This window comes from Moschus berezovskii, chromosome 15 (genome assembly GCF_049115385.1).
Source record: "Moschus berezovskii isolate FMDL1 chromosome 15, NW_MosBer_1.0, whole genome shotgun sequence".
Taxonomy (NCBI): domain Eukaryota; kingdom Metazoa; phylum Chordata; class Mammalia; order Artiodactyla; family Moschidae; genus Moschus; species Moschus berezovskii.
Genome location: NC_142474.1, coordinates 53,053,371 through 53,080,592, shown reverse-complemented (window position 1 = coordinate 53,080,592; position 27,222 = coordinate 53,053,371). Strand labels below are relative to the sequence as shown.

The window sequence follows — 27,222 nt, the reverse complement described above, 5'->3', positions numbered from 1 at the left end:
AGGGGGAACTTGGCAAGAAGAACCTCCCCGGAGTGCATTTGTGATGCCCAAGACCCGCTTTCGGCGCTTACAGAACGTGTGCATAAGTTTCCTACTACAGAGAAGGCTGCATATCGGAGCAAAATCTGGCTTTGGAGAGTTCTTATGAACTCAGGGGCGCGCTAGTCTTCACGCAGGCGAACTGCTCACGAGAAAGCCGAGGCCCAGCTAGAAGTTGTGTAAAACTTAGAACAAACAATGCGCGCGGGCCCGGGGAGGCTGGAGTCAATCTCGTCTAACGGTTTCCCTGTACCGCTAGGAGCCCTCGGCGGGACAGCCGGGTGCAGTGACTCAGAGCCAGTGACTCAGCGACCCCACCCTTCTCCCCCGGGCTTTCCTCGGCCGCCGCCTCGAAGCGTGCACCGTCCAAAGGGGACCCAGCCCGTTAGGTCCCTGAACAGGAATTCCCAGGACAAGAGAACTAAGAGAGACGGGGTCCGCATCGGATCCCCTTTCGAAGCAGGCTGTACACACACTCCTGCGCGGGGCCCGAGCCCTGCGTCCAGAGCTGTGCGCGCCCCCACCTCGCGCTCTAATCTCAGACTCTCTTTGTTTCTTTCTCCACGCCTCCAGGTCTGCGGGATCCTGCACTCCCCCTCCTCCTGCTCCTTGGCCCGCGGGGCTCCGCACCCACTCTCTCCCGGTAAAGCGCAGCCCAGTTGCGGCGCGCCCCCCCACCTGCGCGCCTCCTCCTCCATCTCTTTGGCGCGGAGCCCAGGACCCCTCTGGTCCAGTCTTGGCGGGTTCCCGCACCACCACTGCACGACCCCTCCTTTATCAGCACCCAGGGGTGAACAGAGCTCGGGCCACCATCAGGAAAGCCCCTGAAAGTCCCAGCCCAGTTAAGAAGTAACGGGACTGTGCTCAGTCCGGGTTGGGGAAGATGGGGGAGGAGGACGGCTCCGGGGCGCCCCCGCCCCAACCCCCCGCCCAGCCTTCCCCATTGGCTGGCGTACTCCGTCGCCGGGATGGCAGTGGGAGGGAACCCGCTTACCTAACGCGGTTATAAAAACTGCGCCCTGCGCGGGGTCCGGTCCTCTGCCACTCTCGCTCCGGGGTCCCCGCGCCAGAGACGCAGCAGCGCTCCCTCTGCCCACACCCACCGCGCCCTCGCGCTCGCCTCTCCTCCCGGAGCCAGTCCGTGCTACCGCAGTCGCCCAGTCCACCGCCACCCTCTGCAGCCATGTCCACCAGGTCCGTGTCCTCGTCCTCCTACCGCAGGATGTTCGGAGGCCCCGGCACCGCGAGCCGGCCGAGCTCCACGCGGAGCTACGTGACCACGTCCACCCGCACCTACAGCCTGGGCAGCGCGCTGCGCCCCACCACCAGCCGCACCCTCTACACCTCGTCCCCGGGTGGCGTGTATGCCACGCGCTCCTCGGCCGTGCGCCTGCGGAGCGGCGTGCCCGGCGTGCGGCTGCTGCAGGACTCGGTGGACTTCTCGTTGGCCGACGCCATCAACACCGAGTTCAAGAACACCCGCACCAACGAGAAGGTGGAGCTGCAGGAGCTCAATGACCGCTTCGCCAACTACATCGACAAGGTGCGCTTCCTGGAGCAGCAGAACAAGATCCTGCTGGCCGAGCTCGAGCAGCTCAAGGGCCAGGGCAAGTCGCGCCTGGGGGATCTCTACGAGGAGGAGATGCGAGAGCTGCGCCGGCAGGTGGACCAGCTCACCAACGACAAGGCCCGCGTCGAGGTGGAGCGCGACAACCTGGCCGAAGACATCATGAGGCTCCGGGAGAAGTAAGGCGGCGCCCACGCGGGGTGAGGGAGGGATGAAGTGGATACCGGAGCTGCCACGCCCTTGGGGATGTGGCCCGGGTGGCGGCTGCCGGGGGCGGGGGGGGGGACAGCGGGGGAGCAGGCTTGTGGCTTAAGCGGCGCGGCCCCGCCCTGAATCAGGATCTTGCAAGTTAGCATTTCCCCTCTACCCCCACTCATTGCCCAAGAACGCAAGTTTCAAGTTGCAGACTTTTGTAAAACTATCACTGTGTACTCTGCTGCTGCTGCTGCTAAGGCCCTAGAAAAGGATGAACGCGATTTCCCCAAACTTTGAGAAAGTTTCCTGGCCCACTCTGGCGGGCTGCCAGCCAGCTGGCCTTGGAGGGAGCGAGACAAAGGGATTGTAGAGTCTCCTCCGCCGTCGGGTGGTGGCGGGCGTCTCGCAGGTCGGGGTGGCAACAGTGATTGCTTTTCCACGCAGAGGCCAAGGTCCCGCTAAAACTTGCCTAGGACACCAGGTCTAAGCCGCGGTCGCTGGTTGAGCGCGGAGGTGGCGCAGCAACTCTTGGTCTCTGCGCCACGACTGGGTGTTTGGGTGTGGTCGCCCCGCCCCTGGCGGTTTCCCAGTTCCCCTGTGGTTAATCTGAAACTGTTTCAGGTTGCAGGAGGAGATGCTTCAGAGGGAGGAAGCCGAGAGCACTCTGCAGTCTTTCAGACAGGTTGGTAGATTCCGTTTCCACTCAAAGCCACCGGACGCCACCCGCCCACCCAACCCACGGGCAATTCTAAAAGTTCCTTAACCCAAGTCTAAATCATGCAAAACTTCACGTCTGCGCGCCAAGCCCCCTAGTGGCAGAGAGACCGCAGTTCTGGATAAAAGCCCTTGAATGATTAAACCGTTCCGTAGGACATGGTCTTTTTTAACATTTTTTAATTTGTTTCAAGATTATTTTCCCAAGAAATCATTTTTTCCCTTTCGTTTTTGCAACACGTTGATATTTTGATTTTGAAGAGTTACAGTTTGATTTAAGTTGCGGTTTTGCCAAAGTTGACTACCTTTTACAAGGCAACAAAAAGCACAATTCTGCCCTGTAGTTTTTAGATGTGAAATGGATTGGAGGATAGGAAACTTAGTGTAACTGAACTTCAGCCAGAAATTTTCTTTTCTTGCTGGCAAGTTCTATTGTGGCCCCAAGGTTAGACAGAAGTATCGCTATGCACAACTAATTTGTGATCTAATAAGGATGAAAAGGAGCCATCTGTCCCCTTGGCTGAAAGGTATTAATGGTTTCTACGGGCTTCACTATGGAATGTAGATACAGACATTCTGGCAAGTGTGGTGGCTCTGGTCAGAAAGAATAGAAGTCTTTGTAGTCCTGGAGACTCTTTGCAACAGGCTACATTCTTATTGAATATGTAATGATGCAAGCACTATTCTAATTGGACACAAGTATTTGCTAACATCCCGTTATCTAATATCTGGCCCAGACTCAAAGAATGTGATGTGAAAAGTTCTTAAAGCTGCAGTCCTACCTCACATTGGGAAAGGCCTTCCTGTTTTGAATCCTTGTGTATTCTTTAGCATTTTCTCCATAAAGAATAAACCTAAAAATGAAGGATAGGATTTTAAGAAAAATGGTTTTCTTGCTCCAAAGAGAGATGGCCTTTAAGGATCCTGAACACTCACTTTGACTGGCTCTAAAAGCTCCCTCAGGCAAATAGTCTAGAATACATTTTGAAGCAGAAATGCATTTATCAAGTTAAACACAGAAATATGTGGTTTATTTCAGTCATTGAGCACTTCTGATCATCATGTCTGTGATGTTTTCCCTGGTAGTAACTTCATATAAAGCAATATTAGTATAAATTGTTCCTCCTATTTAGGAATTAGATAAAACCACACATATTCTCTTCAAAGAAGTATAATAACACAGAACTTTTGAAATTGAGAATAGCAAATTATCTTTTGCAGGGATTAACAACAAGCAAAAATGATTTTTTCCCCAAGACTGATCATTTTATTATCACCCCTTTCTCATTTACTTTTCCATGAAGGTGATAGAGACAGGTCAACATTTTAAGACTAACCTGGACTCCAAATATAACTGCTTACAAGATATGTGAAGTAAAAGTCGCTCAGTCGTGTCTGACTCTTTGCGACTCCATGGACTGTACTGGCCAGAATACTGGAGTGGGTAGCTTTCCCTTCTCCAGGGGATCTTCCCCACCCAGGGATCGAACGCAGGTCTCCCGCATTGCAGGCAGGCTCTTTACAGCTGAGACACAAGGGAAGCTTACAAGATAAGAGGTATAAAAATCCTTAAGACATTCCCTGAGGGGAAATAAAATCTTCCCACCAGTTTACACATGGTGGAAACATAGGAGGAGACCAGAGCAGTAAAAATTCTACATATAGTTATAGTATATGCATGTTGATTAGTCATGCTGAAACAGGCTAAGGAACTGAATTGACATAGTACTAAGTGAAAAAGATGTGGACACACCCTTGTGGAATGAGATAGGTGACTTTCAGGAGAAAAATCTACCAGAGAAAGCAAAGCAAATACAGTTCAGGGTTACACTTCTTTTTCTTTATTTGGCTGAACTACATTTTTGCCAGTGTACATCCTGAATTGGAGTAAAGATCTAGGCTTCTAACTTGAATGTCAGATGACTTGCTCGGGATCCCGAGAAAAAATTTCAGAAGATTTGAGGAGACAAAAAGAGAGCTTAGGTATTACGTGCTGAAACTTCAGAAGCACAAATTCCTGTTCTTTGTCTTCTCATGTACACATCGAGGTGTGAAATCTGATCAGCTCCTGTTATTCTATCAATATTATTCCATAATGTTACCCCTGCCTCAAAAAATTCCTGTGACACTGATTTTCTAGATTTAAAAAAGTAATGAAAACTTCACTGATACTATGGATTCAATAATGACTGATTGCAGCCTGCCATGCTGGAATACACTTGTTTATTTTTAAATATTTATTGGTCACCTTGAGTACAACTCAATGGATCACAATTCAAGTTTGTTAATGAAGAGAAGAAAACAGTATATTGGAGCCCTAGGTGATTTACAAACTTATTTAAGGGTTATAAAACTTGTCAGTGCCCTTTTCATAGTAAAAAGGCTAAGTTTGTCTGGTTCATTTAAAATGAATAAATGGGATAAGCCACAAACTTTATAGCATCTTCCTCCATGTCCTATTTGTTTTTTTTTTCTCTTTTCAAAACAGGATGTTGACAATGCCTCTTTGGCACGTCTTGACCTGGAGCGTAAAGTGGAATCCTTGCAAGAAGAGATTGCCTTTTTGAAGAAACTGCATGATGAGGTAAGAAGAGGCACTGTCTGTGAACGATTTGTGGGTGAAGCTGCCCCCGTACTTGGCACGGCTGACCTTCTGTCTTTCTTTCCTCAGGAAATCCAGGAGCTTCAGGCCCAGATTCAAGAACAGCACGTCCAAATCGATATGGATGTTTCCAAGCCTGACCTCACGGCTGCCCTGCGTGATGTCCGTCAGCAGTATGAGAGCGTGGCCGCCAAGAACCTTCAGGAGGCTGAGGAATGGTACAAGTCCAAGGTACAAACAAGCTAGTATGGCCAGAACAAATGGAAACCATTCTGTTGGCTGTACCTGTCTGTGGTTCCTAAGTTCCTTTTAGCTCCCTAGTTTAGCTGGCTTTTCTTCTTGTTCAAGTTTTATTTCTTGCTGTACTCCCTACCTTTCCCCATCCTCTGCCACTGCCATCTGTCACCCTACTTGCAGGTAACCCCCAAACCATGCTCTTGACCTCCACCCTCTGCAAATGAGGGCAGCAGAGTGAATTTCTGCTTGAAAATCTCAACATCTGCCTTCCACCTCATTTTCTCTGGTTATCAAAACAGAAATTTAAATATATCCTGGAAGACGTTGAGTCTGGAACTTTGAGTGTAAAATTTGGTTGGCATCATGCCTTATTTACATATTTGTTCACCATCTTTAAGCTTTCTCATTTATCCAGGCCACGTAGAATCTTGGAGGATTTGTGGATGAGGCCTGTGGCTGATCCGGGTTTCTGCTTCCTCCCTGACAGTTTGCTGACCTCTCTGAAGCTGCTAACCGCAACAACGACGCCCTGCGCCAGGCGAAGCAGGAGTCGAATGAGTATCGTCGCCAGGTGCAGTCTCTCACCTGCGAGGTGGATGCGCTCAAAGGGACTGTGAGTATTGTACTTCATGAAGAGAGGGCAGATCACCAGCTTGTAGCCATTCAGGTGGCCTATCTGAGGGTGCTCTTGGAAGAAAACTTTCTTCAAAGGGAGAAAAACTGGCATTTTAATCCAAAGGAAATGATTCGTTCAGATTGATTCAAAAAGAACTTGGAGATCCCAAGGTTTTGATTTACCTATATTATTGTTTCCGCTAGGAAGGAACCTGGTACATTATTTTCCACCAAAAGGTGGAGTTTTTCCCATTTGCTGCAAGGGGAAATGATTGCAGATAGTTTCGGAATGGTTGGGGTTGTTGTTGTTTAGTTACTCAGTTGTTTTCAACTGTTGGTGACCCCGTTTGGGCTTTCCCAGGCAAGAACACTGGAGTGTGTTGCCATTTCCTTCTCCAAAGGATCAACCCAGGGATCAAGCCCGAGTCTTCTGCATTGGCAGGCGGATTCTTTACCGCTGAGGTTGGGGGAATAGCTGTTTTTGTTTGTTTCTGGGAAATAACACCAGCCACCTTTCTCATCTTTCCTGCAGAACGAGTCTCTGGAACGCCAGATGCGTGAAATGGAAGAGAACTTCTCTGTGGAAGCTGCTAACTACCAAGACACTATTGGCCGCCTGCAGGATGAGATTCAGAACATGAAGGAAGAGATGGCTCGTCACCTGCGCGAATACCAAGACCTGCTGAATGTCAAGATGGCACTCGACATAGAGATTGCCACCTACAGGAAGCTGCTGGAAGGAGAGGAGAGCAGGTAGGGAACAGGGCTCCTGGGAGTGAATGCCTAGCTACCCTGGGCTGGGTATTGTGCCCCTCGTTTCCATGCACCATTCATTTCATATTCAGAACCTTTCTTCAAGGTAGCTCCTGACCACTTTTTACAGATGAGAAATCTTCAGTTCAGAGAGACTGAGTTCTTTGTTCTAGTTAGTTAATAACCTGAACTGGGATCTGAACCTGCAGCTGATTCTGTGAAAACCAGTAGTCATGCTACAGTACTTCTAGTCCCTGTAGGAACTGCTTGGAGTAGAGTATTTAAATGTACTAATGAGACCAATCATGGGTTAATGCTTCTAAAGCAAATCCGTCACCAATGAATTATAAGTATAAATGTTCTTAATTGATGAAAGTAAGAACTATATAAATTTGTTTCTCGTTGTTTATGAAAAAAATGTGACTATTTTTCTTTTTATAGGATTTCTCTGCCTCTTCCAAACTTTTCTTCCCTGAACCTGAGGGGTAAGCATTTGATTATCCTTTATGAAAATTTTTATTTATTTATTTATTTGACTGATCTCTGTGGCATGTAGGATCTTAGTTCCCCGACCAGGGATTGAATTTGGGCCTCCTGCAGTGGAAGCACGGAGTCTTAACCATTGGACTGCCAGGGAATTCCCTATGAAACATTTTGGCAGCTTGTAGCTATTCTGCTTATAAAACACTCATTTTTAAAATTGAAAAATGCCATAAAGAGAAAATTCTCTAGGACAGCCATAATTTTCAAACAAATACAGTTTTATATTCTGTACTTCCAGTTAAATTAAAACTCCATTTTTCTTCCTCCTGATGGAGTAAACGCTAAAACAGTCCATCCCATCCTGATGTCTCAGTAATATTAGCCCCTGGGCTTGAAAACAGGTGATAATCTCTTAGAATTATTTTGGGAATAGTGCCTTAAACAATCATGAACAAAAACCATAATTTTTGGACAAAATTGTTTCTTTTTAAAAATTTCATTTTTACTCATTTTGGACCTATTTTCTTTATTCAGAAACCAATCTGGATTCACTCCCTCTGGTTGACACCCACTCAAAAAGGACACTTCTGATTAAGACGGTGGAAACTAGAGATGGGCAGGTTGGTATCTTTAAATCAAAAAGAAATACTCTCAGGCCAGCATTGATAAGCCTTTAAATCCATAAATCTGTGTCAGATATAGCTAGCTAATTTGGGAGGTTTCAATTTCAATCATGCCTCCTAAAAGGTGAAGAGTACTTCTTCCATCCAGTACCCACATCCAACTAATTATTTGGCTGCTAGATGCGAAGGTGAGATAATAATCTGCCTTTGTCCAAAATTAGTGATTTACTTTGGTGCTTAATTTGAAACAGGAGTACTATTTCCTTAAATTACTTCCTAAACTAGATTCATGAGACTATGTCATGAATTCATATTGACTATGTCAATATTAGGAATGTTTTGATCCTGCACATAGGCCCTTCCCTGGACATTCCTAGACCCTGTCATGATGTGATACAAAGGCTAACCTATGTGATACATATGACTAAATAGTTTCTCATTACCTCTCTGTGCCAGGAAAGACAAGGTCAAAATGTATTGCAATCTTCAAGTAATCTTCCCTTGCACATCAAATGTACTTGTTATACATTCTAGTATGCTTTAATCGTAAATTTTGCTGCTGAAGATTATTACAGCGTTCTTCACACACTCACAGTATTTTTAAGTCATAGCATCCTATTGGATACATATTTTGCCTATAGGTGAAGAGCATCTTATATACGTCTATCCCCACTCTCTGTGAGCCTTTTCATACAGAACCAATGTAATCTTCCAATTTTCACAATAAATTATATCCATATCCTAGGATTTTTCTTTGACAGGCTTTATGGGATCATTTCTTCATTAGTATGTAGTATTGTATTTGATTTGAGTTCTATTTTTCTTAACAGGTTATCAACGAAACTTCCCAGCATCACGATGATCTGGAATAAAAACTGCACATACTCCGTGCAGCAAAATACTACCAGCGAGAAGGAAAAAAAAAATCCATATCTTAAAGAAACAGCTTTCAAGTGCCTTTCTGCAGTTTTTTCAGGAGCGCAAGATAGATTTGGAATAGGAATAAGCCCTAGTTCTTGAACCAACACCCGTAAAAGATTTAGAAAAAAGTTTACAACATAATCTAGTTTACCGAAGACGCCTTGTGCTAGAATACTTTTTAAAAAGTATTTTTGAATACCATTAAAACTGCTTTTTTCCATCAAGTATCTGACCAACTTGTTTCTGCTTCAATAAATCTTTGGAAAACTCTGTTGGTATCTTATTTATTTGATGATATCTAAATAATACACTTAATTTCATGAGAATATGTATGTTTTGGTTAAGTATTTTTTGGTCTTATTGGTCAAACTGCCACAAAATCAAGGTTGGGTTAACTTGAGAAATTCAACTTTATGCTTGAAACTGAGTTTTTAATTTGGTCATTTTAGGTAGACCTTGCTTCTTTGCAATTCAGTTGTTTTTAAACTTAAAAAGATGTTATAAAATAACTCGCAATGGCACTAGGTCATTTTCATAGTTTTCATAAAATGAATTCAGCTAGGTGCATATCCGTGTGTGATTCCAGTTCTAACAAACAGACATCCTAAAACGAAAAACCTGACTAAAATGAAAACAGCATTTTGGTATGTGCAGCATGAATGCACAAACTCTACTATGGGGGTTAAAGCATAGACAACAGCCAGGATGTAAGGGCTGCGTCTTTCATTAGCAACACAGAAATGGAACAAATTCATTTAGTTTCAACATCAGAAACTACCCAGTTTTTCTGTGTGTATATCTATATGTAATGCCTAAATGTGCGTGAGCTCAGTCATGACCCTCCTTGCGACCCCATGGGCTATAGCCCTCCAGGCTCCTCTTGTCCATGGGATTTCCCAGGCAAGAATACTGGAGTGGACAGCCATTTCCTACTCCAGAGGATCTTGACCCAGGGATGGAACTATGTCTCCTTGCATTGGCTAGAAGATTCTTTCCCACTGAGTTACTTGGGAAGCCCAAATGTATTAATATAACATATATCTACTTGCAGATATGTGTAAAGACTTGTGTTTGAGGAACTGATGTTAGATACAGAATAAAGGAAAGTTCTTACCTGTTCCTTGGGCAATAACATGTGGTAAAATGATGCTGATCTCTAATCAGCTTTCAAAATCTGGGACAGTGAGCATGAAGTGCTATGGTCATGAGAAGTTCCTATCAGTTCAGTTCAGTTCAGTCGCTCAGTCGTGTCCGACTCTGCGACCCCATGAATCACAGCACGCTAGGCCTCCCTGTCCATCACCAACTCCCGGAGTTCACTCAAACTCACCTCCATCGAGTCGGTGATGCCATCCAGCCATCTCATTCTCTGTTGTCCACGTCTCCTCCCGCCCCCAATCCTTCCCAGCATCAGAGTCTTCCAGAGAGTCAACTCGTTGCATGAGGTGGCCAAAGTATTGGAGTTTCAGCTTTAGCATCAGTCCTTCCAATGAACACCCAGGATTGATCTCCTTTAGAATGGACTGGTTGGATCTCCTTGCAGTCCAAGGGACTCTCAAGAGTCTTCTCCAGCACCACAGTTCAAAAGCATCAATTCTTCAGCAATCAGCTTTCTTCACAGTCCAGCTCTCACATCCATACATGACCACGGGAAAAACCATAGCCTTGACTAGATGGACCTTTGTTGGCAAAGTAATGTCTCTGCTTTTTAGTATACTATCTAGATTGGTCATAACTTTCCTTCGAAGGAGTAAGCATCTTTTAATTTCATGGCTGTAATCAGCATCTGCAGTGATTTTGGAGCCCAAAAAAATAAAGTCTGACAGTGTTTCCACTGTTTTCCCATCTATTTCCCATGAACTGATGGGACCAGATGCCATGATCTTTGTTTTCTGAAAGTTGAGCTTCAAGCCAACATTTTCACTCTCCTCTTTCACTTTCCTCAAGAGGCTTTTTAGTTCCTCTTCACTTTCTGCCATAAGAGTCGTGTCATCTACATATCTGAGGTTATTGATATTTCTCCCAGCAATCTTGATTCCAGCTTGTGTTTCTTCCAGCCCAGCATTCCTCATGATGTACTCTGCTGCTGCTGCTGCTGAGTCACTTCAGTCGTGTCCGACTCTGTGTGACCCCTTAGACGGAAGCCCACCAGGCTCCCCCGTCCCTGGGATTCTCCAGGCAAGAACACTGGAGTGGGTTGCCATTTCCTTCTCCAATGTGTGAAAGTGAAAAGTGAAAGTGAAGTCGCTCAGTCGTGTCCGACCCTTAGCGATCCCACCTACCAGGCTCCTCCATCCATGGGATTTTCTAGGCAAGAGTACTGCATATAAGTTAAATAAGCAGGGTGACAATATACAGCCTTGACGAACTTTTCCTATTTGGAACCAGTCTGTTGTTCCATGTCCAGTTCTGACTGTTGCTTCCTGACCTGCATACAGGTTCCTCAAGGGGCAGGTCAGGTGGTCTGGTATTCCCATCTCTTTCAGAATTTTCCACAGTTTATTGTGATCCACACAGTCAAAGGCTTTGGCATAGTCAATGAAGCAGAAATAGATGTTTTTCTGGAACTCTCTTGCTTTCTCCATGATCCAGCGGATGTTGGCAATTTGATCTCTGGTGCCTCTGCCTTTTCTAAAACCTGCTTGAACATCTGGGAGTTTACAGTTCACATATTGCTGAAGGCTGGCTTGGAGAATTTTGAGCATGACTTTACTAGCGTGTGAGAAGAGTGCAATTGTGCGGTAGTTTGAGCATTCTTTGGCATTCCCTTTCTTTGGGATTGGAATGAAGACTGACCTTTTCCAGTCCTGTGGACACTGCTGAGTTTTCCAAATTTGCTGGCATATTGAGTGCAGCACTTTCACAGCATCATCTTTCAGGATTTGAAATAGCTCAACTGGAATTCCATCACCTCCACTAGCTTTGTTCATAGTGATGCTTTCTAAGGCCCACTTGACTTCACATTCCAAGATGTCTGGCTCTAGGTCAGTGATCACGTTATTGTGATTATCTTGGTCGTGAAGATCTTTTTTGTACAGTTCTTCTGTGTATTCTTGCCACCTCTTCTTAATATCTTCTGCTTCTGTTAGGTCCATACCATTTCTGTCCTTTATCGAGCCTATCTTTGCATGAAATGTTTCCTTGTAATCTCTAATTTTCTTGAATAGATCTCTTGTTTTTCCATGAGAAGCTTCCTATAGGTCACACAATGTGAGCAGAGTTTCAGTTCAGTTCAGTTCAGTCGCTCAGTCGTATCAGACTCTTTGTGACCCCGTGAATCACAGCACACCAGGCCTCCCTGTCCATCACCAACTCCCGGAGTTCACTCAAACTCACCTCCATCGAGTCGGTGATGCCATCCAGCCATCTCATCCTCTGTCATCCCCGCCTCCTCCTACCCCCAATCCCTCCTAGCATCAGACTCTTTTCCAGAGAGTCAACTCGTCGCATGAGGTGGCCAAAGTATTGGAGTTTCAGCTTTAGCATCAGTCCTTCCATTGAACACCCAGGATTGATCTCCTTTAGAATGGACTGGTTGGATTTCCTTGCAGTCCAAGGGACTCTCAAGAGTCTTCTCCAGCACCACAGTTCAAAAGCATCAATTCTTCAGCGATCAGCCTTCTTCACAGTCCAACTCTCACACCCATACATGACCATGGGAAAAACCATAGCCTTGACTAGACGGACCTTGGTTAGCAAAGTAATGTCTCTGCTTTTTAATATACTATCTAGGTTGGTCATAACTTTCCTTCCAAGGAGTAAGCGTCTTTTAATTTCATGGCTGCAATCAGCATCCTCAGTGATTTTGGAGCCCCCAAAAATAAAGTCTGACAGTGTTTCCACTGTTTCCCCATCTATTTCCCATGAAGTGATGGGACCAGATGCCATGATCTTCGTTTTCGAGCAGAGTTTAGGCAGAGGGATAAAGTTTAGATAAAGAGGGAGGGTTTGGCCTGGAGGCAATATGAGTTCTAATGGCCCATTGTGTGTTCTGGAGGAAAATTTCCTCTCAGTAAGAAGTTCCTAGACTTCTTTAAGTCCCAATTTCCTGTATTACTCTGATTCCCTCTCCTCCAGGAATGCTGTGATAGGCATTCCTTGTAATTATTTATTTGTTTTTTGGCCACTCAGCACCAGGAATGGAACTCATGCCCCCTGCAGGAGAAGTGCAGAGTCCTAACTACTGGTCTATCAAGGAAGTACCTCCTTGTAATTTTTAAGTGCTTACATCTACCTCTCTGTAGAGTTGATGGAGGAGAAAGTAAGATGGTTTACCCTTTGTTTACTCAAATGCCAGGCACTGTGCATTAGTTATGATTTTCATCTTTTTTTTTTAATGGTGGGTACTGCCCTGGAGAAGGAAATGGCAACCCACTCCAGTATTCTTGCCTGGAGAATCCCATGGACAGAGGAGCCTGGCAGGCTACAGTCCATGGGGTCGCCAAGAGTCGGACACGACTTAGCGACTAAACTACTACTACGTGAGTAAAGAAAGAATTGGCCTAGAAAGTGACCGACCCCTAGTTAAGTTGCTTTACATCCTAGTCTGTGTGGAATGGTCTTGGTTTATGCTTACTGATTAATAATGCTCCCTTTTCAGACTCAGAAGTGTACTAATTTGAACAATAGGTTCCACCTATTGGTCATCCTACCCTTAGCATAATATCACAGGAAAAGGTATTACTGCTGTGATTCCTGGAGTGGTCCTGCACCCATATCTCACCCCACCCCCATATTTGAACAACTGACGTGTGTATCACCAGAGGAAATATCCAGATGCTTGGACCCTTAAGAAACTTTATTTTTATTTTATTTTTTGTTGCTGTTGTTGTTATTTAGCCATTTTTCATCACATCCCTCTCAGCCTCCTAGCCATATTTTTCCTGTCTCATCATTTGTACCCTAACTTTGGCTTATGAGGATCATGCAGGGAAGTTGCCAGGCTCACACTGGTTTTCTTCAAGCATATAACTTTCATATTAATAAAGAAACAAATAAAGCTTAGTTTCCCTTGTGTCCCCCCACCCCCGGGGAAAAGGAACCAAGATGACAAGTTCTGCCAAATATCTTGAGACTAGTGGGCTCCCCACCCTCAAAATTCCCTTACAGCTCATTCTAAAAATCACCTCCCTGAAACGAAAAAGATGAGCTCATCTCCCTTATCTCCAACTGTCAGAAACCAGCCTTTCATGGAAAAAAAACAAAACCAAAAACCATCCTAGGGCCCACCTTATAGGAATTCAAATCTATATAAGTCTTTTTTTGTCATTAGTCCTACTGTTAGCGTTATCCTTACCTTCCACTTTGAAAAGCTAATAAAAAGAAAGGATGTTCTCACCACCTACAGTGAAACAAAGATGAATGCTTGGTTCTTTTATGCATAACATTAATCCTAGATTAAAGGAGACCAAAAAAAAAAAAGTACGGGATCAGGAGAAGAGAATGATGAATAAAGTGTGAAGTGACCAAGGGGATGGTGCAGTCTGTGGAAATAATGTGAAAATTAAGTCTTTCTGAGGTTTCTCACCATCATGACAGATGGAAGAGGTGGCTGGTGACTGAGACAAACAGTCTGACTCAGTTACAGCACGTCTGATGTGAGCCCCACCTCCCCATGACCGGCCTCTGACAAAGGCGCTAGGAGACAAAACTTCCCAAGCCTGTGGGACTGAGCAGGGAGGTGGGTGTGAGGTGAGGGGGAGGGGCAGGGGGACAGTAGCTTCCCCCAGTTTCTTCCTGAAGAAAACAAGGTTGAAGCAGACACTTTGCCCCAAAGAAGGCTCTCACTCCAACCTGCCAGGCTTCAGCTGAAAAAAGGGTCTCCACATATCCACTGGGGTGGGGCATAACAAAGTACCACAGAATGGGTGGCTTCAACTACAGAAATGAATTTTCTCACAGTTCTGCAGGCTGGACATCCAAAAACAAGCTACCAGCAGTGTTGGTTTCTTCTGAGAACTCTCCCCTTAGATTATCTCTTCTTATAAGGAAACCAGTCATAATGGATTAGGAACCACCTGTCAGACCTCATTTTATCTGAATCACTATTTCCAAATACAGTCCCATTCTGAGTTAATGGGGGATTAAGACACCAACCTATGAATAGTAGAAGGGGTTCGGGGGTACCTGGGGACAAAGGACACAAATTCAGCCCTTAACAGGGTCACTGTTAAACACTGGGAGACCATTCTCCTTGTCTGTACTTGAAATAGGTCTGTGATGGAGGTCTGCAAAAGGCTCTAAGTTTGCAAAGTCACTGATGGTGAATACACTGCTTAAAGATTTGTGGCCACATATGACTGGTCAATGTCTCTGTTTTTTTTTTTTTTTTAAACTCCCTCTCATGGTAGAGAACAATTTGAGATAAATGCTCTGGAGACTTGCTCCACACAGTTATCCTATAAGGTATTTCTTTTGGGGAACAGTAGAAGGCAAGCAGACCACTATGGCAGGCTCTGGGGGAATCAACAGAATCTAATAGGCTGCTCTCAGATGAAGATTCTCTTCAGTCCAAGAAGACTAGTCTAAAGCTACAGACTCATAGGAAGTTCAAGTTCCCTGTATGTGTCAGGCGCTCACTGGGTGTTGGCTGGACAATCACAAAGTCAGCTCCCTTACTGAGTTCATAGTCTATCCATTAACTGGAGAAGAACAGAGCTATGTGTTGAATGGTCATGTCCCCTCCTCAAATTCATATGTTGAAATCCTAACCCCCAGCATGATGGCTTTAGGAGGTGGGGCCTTTGGAAAGTGATTAATTAATTGTGGGAGGTAATTCATGAGGTGGAGCCCTCTTGAATGGGATTAGTACCCTTATAAAAAAACACAGAGAGCTTGCTTTCCCTTTATTCTGTGTTCCACCCTGTGAGGATACAAAGAGAAGCCCTGTAGAGTAGGGGTCCCCAAGCCCTGGGCCGTGGACAAGTGCCAGGCCTGTTAGGAACCAGGCTGTATGGTAGGAAGTGAACAGCAAGTGAGCAAGCAAAGCTTCATCTGTGTTTACAGCCACTCCCCATTGCTAGCATTACGGCCTCCTCTCAGATCAGTGGTGGCATTAGACTCCCATAGGAGGGATCTAGGTTGCATGCTCCTTATTATGAGTATCATCCCAAACCATCCTTGCCCCTCCCCCTGACCCCAGATCCATGGAAAAATTGTCTTCCTTGAAACTGGTCCCTGGTGCCAAAAAGTTGAGGACTGCCGATCTAGAGGAAGCAGGTTCTCATCAGACACCAGATCTGCCAGTGCCTTGATCTTGGACTTGGATCACTTGGATCACCTGTGATCTTGGATCACAGCCTCCAGAACTGTGAGAAGTAAATTTCTATTGTTTAAGTCCCCAGTCCATGGTATTATAGCAGTCTGAACTGACTAAAGCAAACAGGGGATGTTGTTATGAGGTGTTGGATGCATTTTACTTCACAGATGTTGCAAAGAAGCTACACATGTCACTTCACATCCATTCAGCTCTCCTTAGGCTGACCTAACCAGGAGAAGGGTCTTGTTCTGTCTTTGGCATTCAGACTATGGCTTTTAGTCTTTGATGTTGATCTTAACTTGACATGGGCCCCTGTCTCTCCAGAATAAGAAACTTCCCTCTATTTTCCTTTATCACATTAATTGCAAATTATATTATTTATTTGGCTACATCGGGTCTTAGCTGTGGCATGCAGGAGCTTCACTGCATTATGTGGGATCCTTCATTGCCGCACATGGACTCCCTAATTGTGGCAGGTGAGCTCAGTAGTTGCTCTGCAGCATGTGGGATATTAGTCACCGAGCAGGCATCAAACACGCATCCCTTATGCTGCAGATTCTTGACCACTGGACCACCAGGAAAGTCCTAATTGTAATCACACTATTTTGGAATGTTGGTTTAAAGGTCTTTGTCTGCTAATGTCAATATGTGAATCACATATTATTTTGTTTATAGGGTCTGTTTTCTCCTTAGGTTTTTGATTATTTTAACATTCCTCATTATTTTTCACTGGATACTGAAGATTTTAAATGATGCTTGTTTAGGCTCTGGACAATATTTTCGTTCTCTAAAAACGAAGAGAAGTCTTCTTTTCATAGGCAAATAGAGTACTTGCATGTCACCTTGATCCTGGTAAGACTTGACTATTTTAACCCCATCATCTTAGCTCTGGTCCGCATCTCTCAGGTGTGATCCTCAGCCTCAGGATGGGACATTTCTGGATCTCAGCTACGCCTGCATGTGTTTCCCAGAGCCCTTCCACTTTGGCAGAAGCTCTGGCCTCTGTTTCTCCAGAACTATGCAGGTGTTGAAATCTCTGCCCAGCTTTTAGTTTCCCTGTTACTATTTTCTTCTGGGTTTCTTGAAATCTCACCCTGAACATATACAGTTTTGGAGATGGCCAACAATTTGAATGTTTCTCTGTCAACTTAGCCCAGAAAGAATACCATTTTATGTTTGCGGTCTCTCCCTCATTTTGACATCGCCTTCATGGGAAAAACCAAGTGAATGTGGGTTTCACCTTGGAATCTTTGTTTCTCCCAAGGGATATAGCCATTAATCTTCATTCTTGACTGTTTTGGTTGCCCTCAAAACGTTTAAACAGTTGCTTGCATGGATGAGTGTGTGTGTGCGTTTACTCCAGCTATTATAGTTGTTTTCATGGAGAAGACGGGTACTCAGTTATCAGTTGCCACTATGAATGATACAATTATAAAACTCAGCAACTTAGAACAATAATTCATTTTTCTGTGGGTTGACAAGGCTCAGCTGGGGAGCCTGCAACTACTGTCAGGTGGTATCTAAGGCCGGGGTCATCTAAAGCCCTAATTGGACTTGACATAGAATATCACTTCTTCATTCTTAAGTCTCTTCCTTCAGTTTTCCATGGCCTCTTTCATTTTCCACATATTGTCTCATAATTCATGGCTTAGGCTTCTAACAGCATGGTCTGAGGATAGTAATACTTTTTACCGTGTGACTCACTGATAAGAGCCAGGAAGCACAAATGTCCAGGTTTGATAAGAAATACATCTGTAAATAACACAGCATAATTTCCACTGCACTCCATCAGTCAAATCAGTCACAGAGACCACTCAAATTCAAGGCTGGAGAAATAGACTCCACCTCTCAAGGTGAGACTGGCAAGGTCATATGTGGAAAGAGAGAATGTTGTAGCCATCTTTGGAAAATACAGATTGCCACAGAGTTTGAAATCAAAAGTCCCAATCAAAACTGACTTAAGATGATAAAGAAAATCTGAATAATCTTTCTTAAAAGAAAACATTAAGAACAGATTCCCAGCAGTTGAATTCCACCAAACGTGTAATGATACATTCCAAATCATCACAAGCACTTTCGAATCATAAAAATAAGAGAAACTTTTCTATTTATACAAATACAGCACAATCTTAATCCCCAAACTAGACAAAGACCCAGTAGAGACAAACACTACTGGTCAACATTATTCATGGATAGAGATATAAATATCCTCATAAAACATCAGCAAACCCAACTTGTGTTGGCTGAGGTTCTCTGAACAGCCAAAGATGGGATTAGGTGTATGAGAGATTTATTCCGATGGATAAATAGGAAGACATAGCAAGAGATATGTGAGTTTTTAGGTTGCAATATAGGCGTGACAACAGTGAAAGGAGAGAGAAGGATGGAATAATAGGGGCAGTCTCGGATGCCCTGCAGATTTAAGAAAGTTTTAGGAGAGCCTAGGGAAGGTCCACAAGTCAGTCAGGGCTGCTTAGAGAAGTCCCTGTCCCACAGGAATGGATCAGTGCTAGTATCTTTACCGTGTTCAGTTACTGGTTTGGGAGCAGCCCAGGGGAAGCGTGTCCTTGACTCAAACGTGGTGGTGAATCCAGAGGGATGATAGTGGGGCTGTCAGTCAATTATGTTCCTTGAACCAGGAAATGGAAGTGATGTGTGTTCCTTCTTGTTATTCAGTCACTAAGTCATGTCCGACTCTGTGCCACCCCATGGGACTGCAGCACACCAGGCTCCTCTGTCCTCCACTATCTCCTGAAGTTTGCTCAGATTACTGTCCATTGAGTCAGTGATGCTATTTTATACAAACCAGGCAATATATTCTAAACACATATTTATGTATTCTAAACATATAAAAAACAATAAATGTTGACTAAAGCTCAGGGATAGGATATTATTTTAATATTCAAAATTGATTATCATAATTTAACATTTTAACATATTAAAGGAGAAAATCATATGATCCACTTAATAGGTTAAAAAAATCCATAAAGGTCAACCTCTAATTATTATAAAAACTTTTACAAAAATAAGAATGTACAGGCTGTTTCTTAACTCAATATGAGGTAGCTAGTAGAAACCAAGAGTAAATATTTTAAAAAATGGTGAAATAATACAATTATTATTCTTTTTAAGATCAAGAAAAAGAAAGATACCTCTATCCCTGCTCCTATCCAATACTGTACTATAGGGAAAAAGAGAGACATAGTAATAGAAAAAGAGAGACAACTGTCATTAATCGCAAACAATATCATTGCTTATTTAGAAAACTCCAAACTATTTACAGACAAATTACGTGCAAAGAAAAGCAATGGGCTGAGAAGAAATAAGAGTCTCTCTGAGATAAGATAAACACCACATTAGAAAGATATGTCTTACCAGATGGGGTATAGTAAAATATAATGGTGTAGTACTGGTGTAAAGACAGACGTCAAGAGAATATAATAGAGTACCCCAAATAAACCCATGGAGCTCATCCTCTCCTTCCCTCCCTGGGATCCATGGGTTTATTTGGGGTACTCTATTATATTCTCTTGACGTCTGTCTCTACTAGGATTGACACATATACCCTGTGTGTATGTATGCCTGTGCATGCTCAGTCATGTCCGATTCTTTGCAACCCTACGGACTGTAGCCCACCAGGCTCCTCTGTCCATGGGATTCTCCAGGCAAGAATACTGAAGTGGGTTGCCCTGCTCTTCTCCAGGAGATCTTCCCGACTCAGGGATTGAACCTGTGTCTCTTATGCCTCCCGCACTGGCAGGCAGTTCTTTACCACTAGCACCATCAGCTGATTCACATTGTTGTACAGCAGAAACCAACGTAATATTATAAAGTAATTAGACTCCAGTTAAAAAAAAAACATGGATCTTAGTTTGGGCTGCTATAACAAAATATCATAAACTGAGGGTCTTAACAAACATTTATGTCTCACAGTTCTGGAGACTGAGAAGTCCAAGATTAAGAATTGGTTCTGGTGAGAGCACACTTCCTGGTTTGCAGATGACCATCTTCTTCCTGAATCCTCATGTGGCAGAGAGAGAGGGAGTGAGAGGGAGGGAGGGAGGAGAGAACGAAATTGGGAGCCATTTCTTTGTTCCCTTCATACAAGGGCACTAGTACCATTGTTAGGATCCCATTCTTATGACCTCAGTTCAGTTCAGCTCAGTCGCTCAGTCGTGTCCGACTCTTTGCGACCCCATGAATCACAGCACGCCAGGCCTCCCTGTCCATCACCAACTCCCGGAGTTCACTCAAACTCATGTCCATAGAGTTAGTGATGCCATCCAGCCATCTCATTCTCTGTCGTCCCCGTCTCCTCCCACCCTCAATCCCTCCTAGCATCAGATTCTTTCCTAGTGAGTCAACTCTTCGCATGAGATGGCCAAAGTATTGGAGTTTCAGCTTTAGCATCAGTCCTTCCAATGAACACCCAGGACTGATCTCCTTTAGAATGGACTGGTTGGATCTCCTTGCAGTCCAAGGGACTCTCAAGAGTCTTCTCCAGCACCACAGTTCAAAAGCATCAATTCTTCGGCGATCAGCTTTCTTCACAGTCCAACTCTCACATCCATACATGACCACAGGAAAAACCATAGCCTTGACTAGACGGACCTTCGTTGGCAAAGTAATGTCTCTGCTTTTTAGTATGCTATCTAGGTTGGTCATAACTTTCCTTCCAAGGAGTAAGCGTCTTTTAATTTCCTGGCTGCAATGAGCAACTGCAGTGATTTTGGAGCCCCCCCAAAATAAAGTCTGACACTGTTTCCACTGTTTCCCCATCTATTTCCCATGAAGTGATGGGACCAGATGCCATGATCTTTGTTTTCTGAATGTTGAGCTTCAAGCCAACCTTTTCACTCTCCTCTTTCACTTTCATCAAGAGGCCTTTGAGTTCCTCTTCACTTTCTGCCATAAGGGTGGTGTCATCTGCATATCTGAGGTTATTGATATTTCTCCCAGCAATCTTGATTCCAGCTTGTGCTTCTTCCAGGACAGTGTTCCTCATGATATACTCTGCATATAAGTTAAATAAGCAGGGAGACTATATACAACCTTGACGTACTCCTTTTCCTATTTGGAACCAGTCTGTTGTTCCATGTCCAGTTCTGACTGTTGCTTCCTGACTTGCATACAGGTTTCTCAAGAGGCAGGTCAGGTGGTCTGGTATTCCCATCTCTTTCAGAATGTTCCACAGTTTCTTGTGATCCACACAGTCAAAGGCTTTGGCATAGTCAATGAAGCAGAAATAGATGTTTTTCTGGAACTCTCTTGCTTTCTCCATGATCCAGCGGATGTTGGCAATTTGATCTCTGGTTCCTCTGCCTTTTCTTATGACCTCATCTAACCCTGATTACTTCCAAAGGCCCCTCCAAATACTTCACATTGGAGTTTAGGGGTTTCAGATTTTGAGGAGACATAAACATTCAGTTCATAACAAGTGCACGGACATTTGCTTTATGACAGAGTGAGCATTGTCCTAACATACATTAATTGGAAAATCATCTTGAAAAGGACACTTAAAGGGGAGATGCACCATTGTATATCCAAAGTTTTTCCCCAAGCCTTCATGTAATGAGTCTTGTTTTTCAGTCACTGACTTCTTGAACTTGAAGCAGTGTATACTCACTTGAGGAAAAGAGAAGATAACTGATGGTTTTAAAGTCCCTTTATGATTTATCAAAGATTTGACACTTCACAAATTCCATACCTAATAGTTCACTATCTATAAACAAAACTTATTTTTTAAATTTAATTTTTATATTGGGATATAACTGATTTACAATGCTGCATGTTTCAGGTGTACAGCAAAGTGATTCAGTTATACATATAACCCAGGGGTTGAACCCAGGTCTTCCACGTTGCAGGTGGATTCTTTACCAGCTGAGCCACCAGGGAAGCCCATTATACATATACATGCATCCATTCTTTTTCAGATTCTTTTCCCATTTAGGTTATTACAGAGTATTGAGTAGAGTTCGCTGCAGTAGATCCCTGTCGATTATTTATTTTATATATAGTAATGTGTATATGTTACTCCATATCTCCTTATTTAGCCACCTTCACTTTTCCCCTTTCATAACCATAAGCTTGCCTTTGAAATCTGTGAGTCTGTTTGTAAGCAAGTTCATTTGTATTATTTTTTTTTAGATTTGACATATACATGATACCATATATCTTTCTCTGTCTGACATTCTTCACTTAGTATGATAATCTCTAGGTCCATCCATGTTGTGCAAATAGCATTGTTTCATTCTTTTTATGGCTGAGTAACACTCCACTTTATTATGTATGGCATCTATTTTATTCATTCCTCTGTCAATGGACAGAGGTTGCTTCTGTGACATGGCTATTGTAAATAGTGCTGCAGTGAACATTGGGGTGCATGGATGTTTTGAACAAAATGAATTTTATATTATATGCTGCTGCTAAGTCACTTCAGTCATGTCCGACTCTGTGTGACCCCAGAGACGGAATCCCACCAGGCTCCCCCGTCCCTGGGATTCTCCAGGCAAGAACACTGGAGTGGGTTGCCATTTCCTTCTCCAATGCATGAAAGAGAAAAGTGAAAGTGAAGTCATTCAGTTGTGTCTGACTCTTCGTGACCCCATGAATCACAGCACGCCAGGCCTCCCTGTCCAACACCAACTCCCGGAGTACACTCAAACTCATGTCCACAGAGTCGGTGATGCCATCCAGCCATCTCATTCTCTGTCGTCCTCTTCTCCTCCTGCCCCCAACCTTTCCCAGCATCAGAGTCTTTTCCAGTGAGTCAACTCGTCGCATGAGGTGGCCAAAGTATTGGAGTTTCAGCTTTAGCATCAGTCCTTCCAATGAACACCCAGGATTGATCTCCTTTACAATGGACTGGTTGGATCTCCTTGCAGTCCAAGGGACTCTCAAGAGTCTTCTCCAACACCACAGTTCAAAAGCATCAATTTTTCGGTGATCAGCTTTCTTCACAGTCCAACTCTCACATCCATACATGACCACGGGAAAAACCAGGCAAGAGCACTGGAGTCTAAAGTAAACTCTAGGAAGCCTGTATTCTGCTTAAGAATCTCAAAAGGCTTTCTCTTCCCATTTATTGCCTGTTTTGCCCCAGCACAACAAATTCCATCTTTCAATTCCAATTAAATATGGATAATATTTAATTATCCTGCATTATATATGGAAAATATTAAATACCCTGATAATATTTAATTATCCATATTCCAATTAAGTATGAATAATTTTTAATTACTGTGCTGCAGTCCATGGGGTCATGAAGAGTTGGACATGACTTTGACTGTGTGGATCACAACAAACTGTGGAAAATTCTTCAAGAGATGGGAATACCAGACCACCTGACCTGCCTCCTGAGAAATCTGTATGTAGGTAAGAAGCAACAATTAGAACTGGACATGGAACAACAGATTTGGTTCCAAATCAGGAAAGGAGTACATCAAGGCTGTATATTGTCACCCTGCTTATTTAACTTATATGTAGAGTACAGCATGCCAAATGCCAGACTGGATAAAGCACAAGCTGGAATCAAGATAGCTGGGAGAAATACCAACAACCCCAGATATGCAAATGACACTACCCTTATGGTAGAAAGAGAAGAAGAACTAAAGAGCCTCCTGATGAAAATAAAAGAGGAGACTGAAAAAGCTGGCTTAAACCTCAACATCCAGAAAACTAAGATCATGGCATCTGGTCCCATCACTTCATGGCAAATAAATGGGGAAACTATGGAAACAGTGACAGACTTTATTTTGGGGGGCTCCAAAGTCACTGCAGATGGTGACTGGAGCCATGAAATTAAAAGATGTCTGCTACTTGGAAAAAAAGCTATGACCAACCTAGACAGCATATTAAAAAGCAGAGATACTACTTTGCCAACAAAGGTCCATCTAGTCAAGGGTATAGTTTTTCCAGTAGTCAAGTATGGATGTGAAAGTTAAACTATAAAGTAAGCTGAGAGCCAAAGAACTGATGGTTTTGAACTGTGGTGTTGGAGAAGACTCTTGAGAGTTCTTTGGACTGCAAGGAGATCCAACCAGTCCATCCTAAAGGAAATCAGTCCTGAATATTCATTGGAAGGACTAATGCTGAAGCTGAAACTCCAATACTTTGGCCACCTGATGCGAAGAACTGACTCACTGGAAAAGACCCTGATGCTGAGAAAGATTGAAGGCAGGAGGAGAAGGGGACGACAGAGGATGAGATGGTTGGATGGCATCACCACCTCAATGGACATGAGTTTGAGCAAGCTCCAGGAGTTGGTGATGGACAGGGAGGCCTGGCGTGCTGCAGTCCATGGGGTCGCAAAGAGTCTGACACAACTGAGTGACTGAATTGACTGATGGATAATATAGACCACGGGCTTCCCAGAGCACAGTGGTAAAGGACCCACCTGTCAGTGCAGGAGACACAGAGGATGCGGCTTCAATCCCTGGGTTGAGAAGATCCCCTGGAGTAGGAAATGGCAACCTGCTCCAGTATTCTTGTCTGAGAAATTCCATGAACAGAGGAGCCTGGCAGCCTACAGTCCATGAAGTCATAAAGAGTCAGACATATCTGAGTAACAAAGGACACACATTTAGCACATCTATACAGTTTAGGGTTATGGGTAGAGTAAGAGCATTGAATGTTCTCCTCACCATCTCCAATCACTCCTTCCCTCTGTGGTTTTGGTCATAAAGTGGTTTATGGGAGAACTAAACATGGAGATGGAGAAGGAAATGGCAACCCACTCCAGTGTTCTTGCCTGGAGAATCCCAGGGACGGGGGAGCCTGGTGGGCTTCCATCAATGGGGTCACACGGAGTCGGACACGACTGAAGTGACTTAGCAGCAGCAGTAGCAGCAAACATGGAGAGAGAGGTTGACTGCCCCCAAGTGGTAGATCGGGTGAACTGTCTATGAAACTATTCAATCAGTTCCAGGCAGAATATATTTCAAAATGTTTCTCCCTCTGGGGTTTGGCAAAAACAGGCACTTTTTTGTTCCAACTGCCATGTGCTTCAGCAAATCCCTCCTGCTGTTCTGAGTAGTCACCTTTCAAGCCCACAAGTGACTGAGTTCTTTTGCTTCAAACTGACAGAGCAGAGCTGAAGCAGAATGTTATCCAGGCAGTGCCAGTTTGTTCTGGTCAACAATTTGATGTACTCAGACCTATGCCTGGCTTTCAGTACATTTCTTGGCTGACCATGAAGTCCTCTTGACAGTATCATGTTGATGAGATTTTGTGGTCTCCGATAAAATCAGCAACAAGTAAGATTTTGCAGTGGGAACAACCGTCTAAAATGGTTGATCAGAAAAAAAATCTGAGGTGATCTATTCCAAAACAACTCTGTGTTAACATAATTTGGTGAATGGACTTTCTCTTAAATAATCTCTGTAAGTAAATTTTGAGTTCATAAAATTGGAGCCCACCAAAATGACACAAAGTTGAATTTCAAATACTGTTTGTGTGTGTGTGTGCGTGCGTGCGTGTGTGTGTGTGTGTGAGTTCCAAAAAAAATGTTATAAATACGTTCCTGCCAAGGATGGACTACTGTCTTCAGGCCAAAGCTGAAGAAGATAAAGTATAGCATCCAACCAGCTGCCCAGAGGAGAGAGAAGTATGCATTTTTCAAAACAAACAACTTTTTAAATTGAAGTACGGTTGATTTACAATGTTGTGTGACTGCGAGGAGATCAAACTAGTCAATCCTAAAGTGCTTTATCCAGCACAATACATAAAACTGGGGCTGCTACTTGGCTGAGCACGCTGTAGTCTTCAGTCATTTTCCTGGATCCAGTGAGTTTCTGCATGGCTCATACTGGAGAATTAAATGGGGATGTGATAGACACCACCACCCTAGCATTCTTTTGGTTTCAAATGGTGGCATGAATCTTTGCCATCCCTTTGAGATATGAAATTGTTTGTGATTTAATATCTTGGCTGGGAAAATGGAGAAGAGGTTATTTTCACTTGGCTTTTCCTAACCATGATAGCTGTCACTTCTCAGGCCACAGTTCAACTGTCGTGTATGTCCATTTTGATGACATGCTCATGGGCCAGGAAAAAGACCAGCGGGTGAGTCTGTAGACCCAGTGGACCCACTGTGAGCTGGACTTTATCCAGGACTCTATTTGTCTCCTGGACCCCGTAATCCTTCACTCCAGCAAGGAGGCCATGAAACTGCTTCAGACCTCGGTACCATTGCCAATTCACACCCTGTGTCCTTTTTCTCAGAGTATAGTCACTTAAGTAAATGACTACAGGTCCTTTTAGAGGAAAGACTTGGGGATAACTTCAGGAATTATTGCTAAAGCATCTCAGGGTTCTTTCTCTAGGACCCCAGCCACCTTTAGAGTCAACGTGTTCTAGATCTGAACACTGGCTCAAATCAGAATTGAGCAAGATATCAAAACATTTTAATGGGGGATTTACATGGTGGTCCAGGGTTAAGACCTTATCTTCCAATGCAGGCGTGCGGGTTTGATCCCTGGTCAGGGAACTAAGTTCCCATATGCTTTGAGGCCAAAAAACCAAAATATAAAACAGAAGCAATATTGCAACAAATTCAATAAAGACTTCAAAAACTGTCCACATCAAAAAAATCTTAAAGACAGTTTAATGGGTGATCACCGCCTGCCTTTTCTTCCTCCACTGTTGCCTTCTTTGGGTTGGAGAAATTAAGAAGTATCTTTGTTGGGTAACTGCCTGTTTTGCCCATAAGGAAGCCAGGGTCTATTAACCATCTCCACCATTTCCTGTGGGTCAAGTCTCTTTAGTTTCCCTTCCAACCTTGCCAGCCATGAAGGTAACTGTGGCTTCATAGCTACTAATGGTTACAGGACCCTTCATGCCCCCATCCTTAGGTCTATTAACAAACCTAGCTTTTGTGTCTGCCTCATGGAGCCCTGGCCTGCAAATTTCATCTCACCACCTGTTTTCTCTGACCACTCCTGGTCCCAACTTTATCTGTTCAGGTCTTCCAAGGAGTAGAAGTCAAAAAAGGACATGCAAAAGATTTATTAGATGAAATACCTGTGAAGGACACAGGGAGCTAGAGAAGTAGGGAGGGGGAACCTTCAAACTACAAAGCAGGTCTGACACCTGTGAAAGGAGAAAGGGAAGGAAGAACTGAGTAAGAAGAGCCTTTGATTACAGTGCTGCTCTAAGAAAAGTTTTGGCCAGGCCAATGAGGAGTCTTGAGCAAAAGTTATCCTTTAGAGAAATATTG

At 43.8% G+C, this 27,222-nt stretch overlaps 2 protein-coding genes across 2 annotated transcripts in view; one reads left to right on the top strand and one right to left on the bottom strand.

Annotated features, from left to right (window-relative positions):
* The window catches only part of TRDMT1 (tRNA aspartic acid methyltransferase 1), a 101,599-nt gene extending 100,545 nt beyond the window's left edge, over positions 1-1,054 (bottom strand). Inside the window, exon 1 of the mRNA XM_088844061.1 lies at positions 1,034-1,054. The gene's annotated coding sequence lies outside the window, so the exon portion shown is untranslated. The remainder of the gene's footprint in view (positions 1-1,033) is intronic.
* Positions 1,055-1,060: 6 nt separating this feature from the next.
* VIM (vimentin) lies at positions 1,061-9,019 on the top strand. The gene is made up of 9 exons (XM_055429447.2): positions 1,061-1,785; positions 2,423-2,483; positions 5,004-5,099; positions 5,187-5,348; positions 5,842-5,967; positions 6,502-6,722; positions 7,164-7,207; positions 7,740-7,825; positions 8,659-9,019. Exons 1-9 carry the CDS (start codon positions 1,223-1,225, stop codon positions 8,698-8,700), a joined length of 1,401 nt encoding a protein of 466 aa, XP_055285422.1. The 5' UTR covers positions 1,061-1,222; the 3' UTR covers positions 8,701-9,019.
* The last annotated feature ends 18,203 nt before the right edge of the window (positions 9,020-27,222 follow it).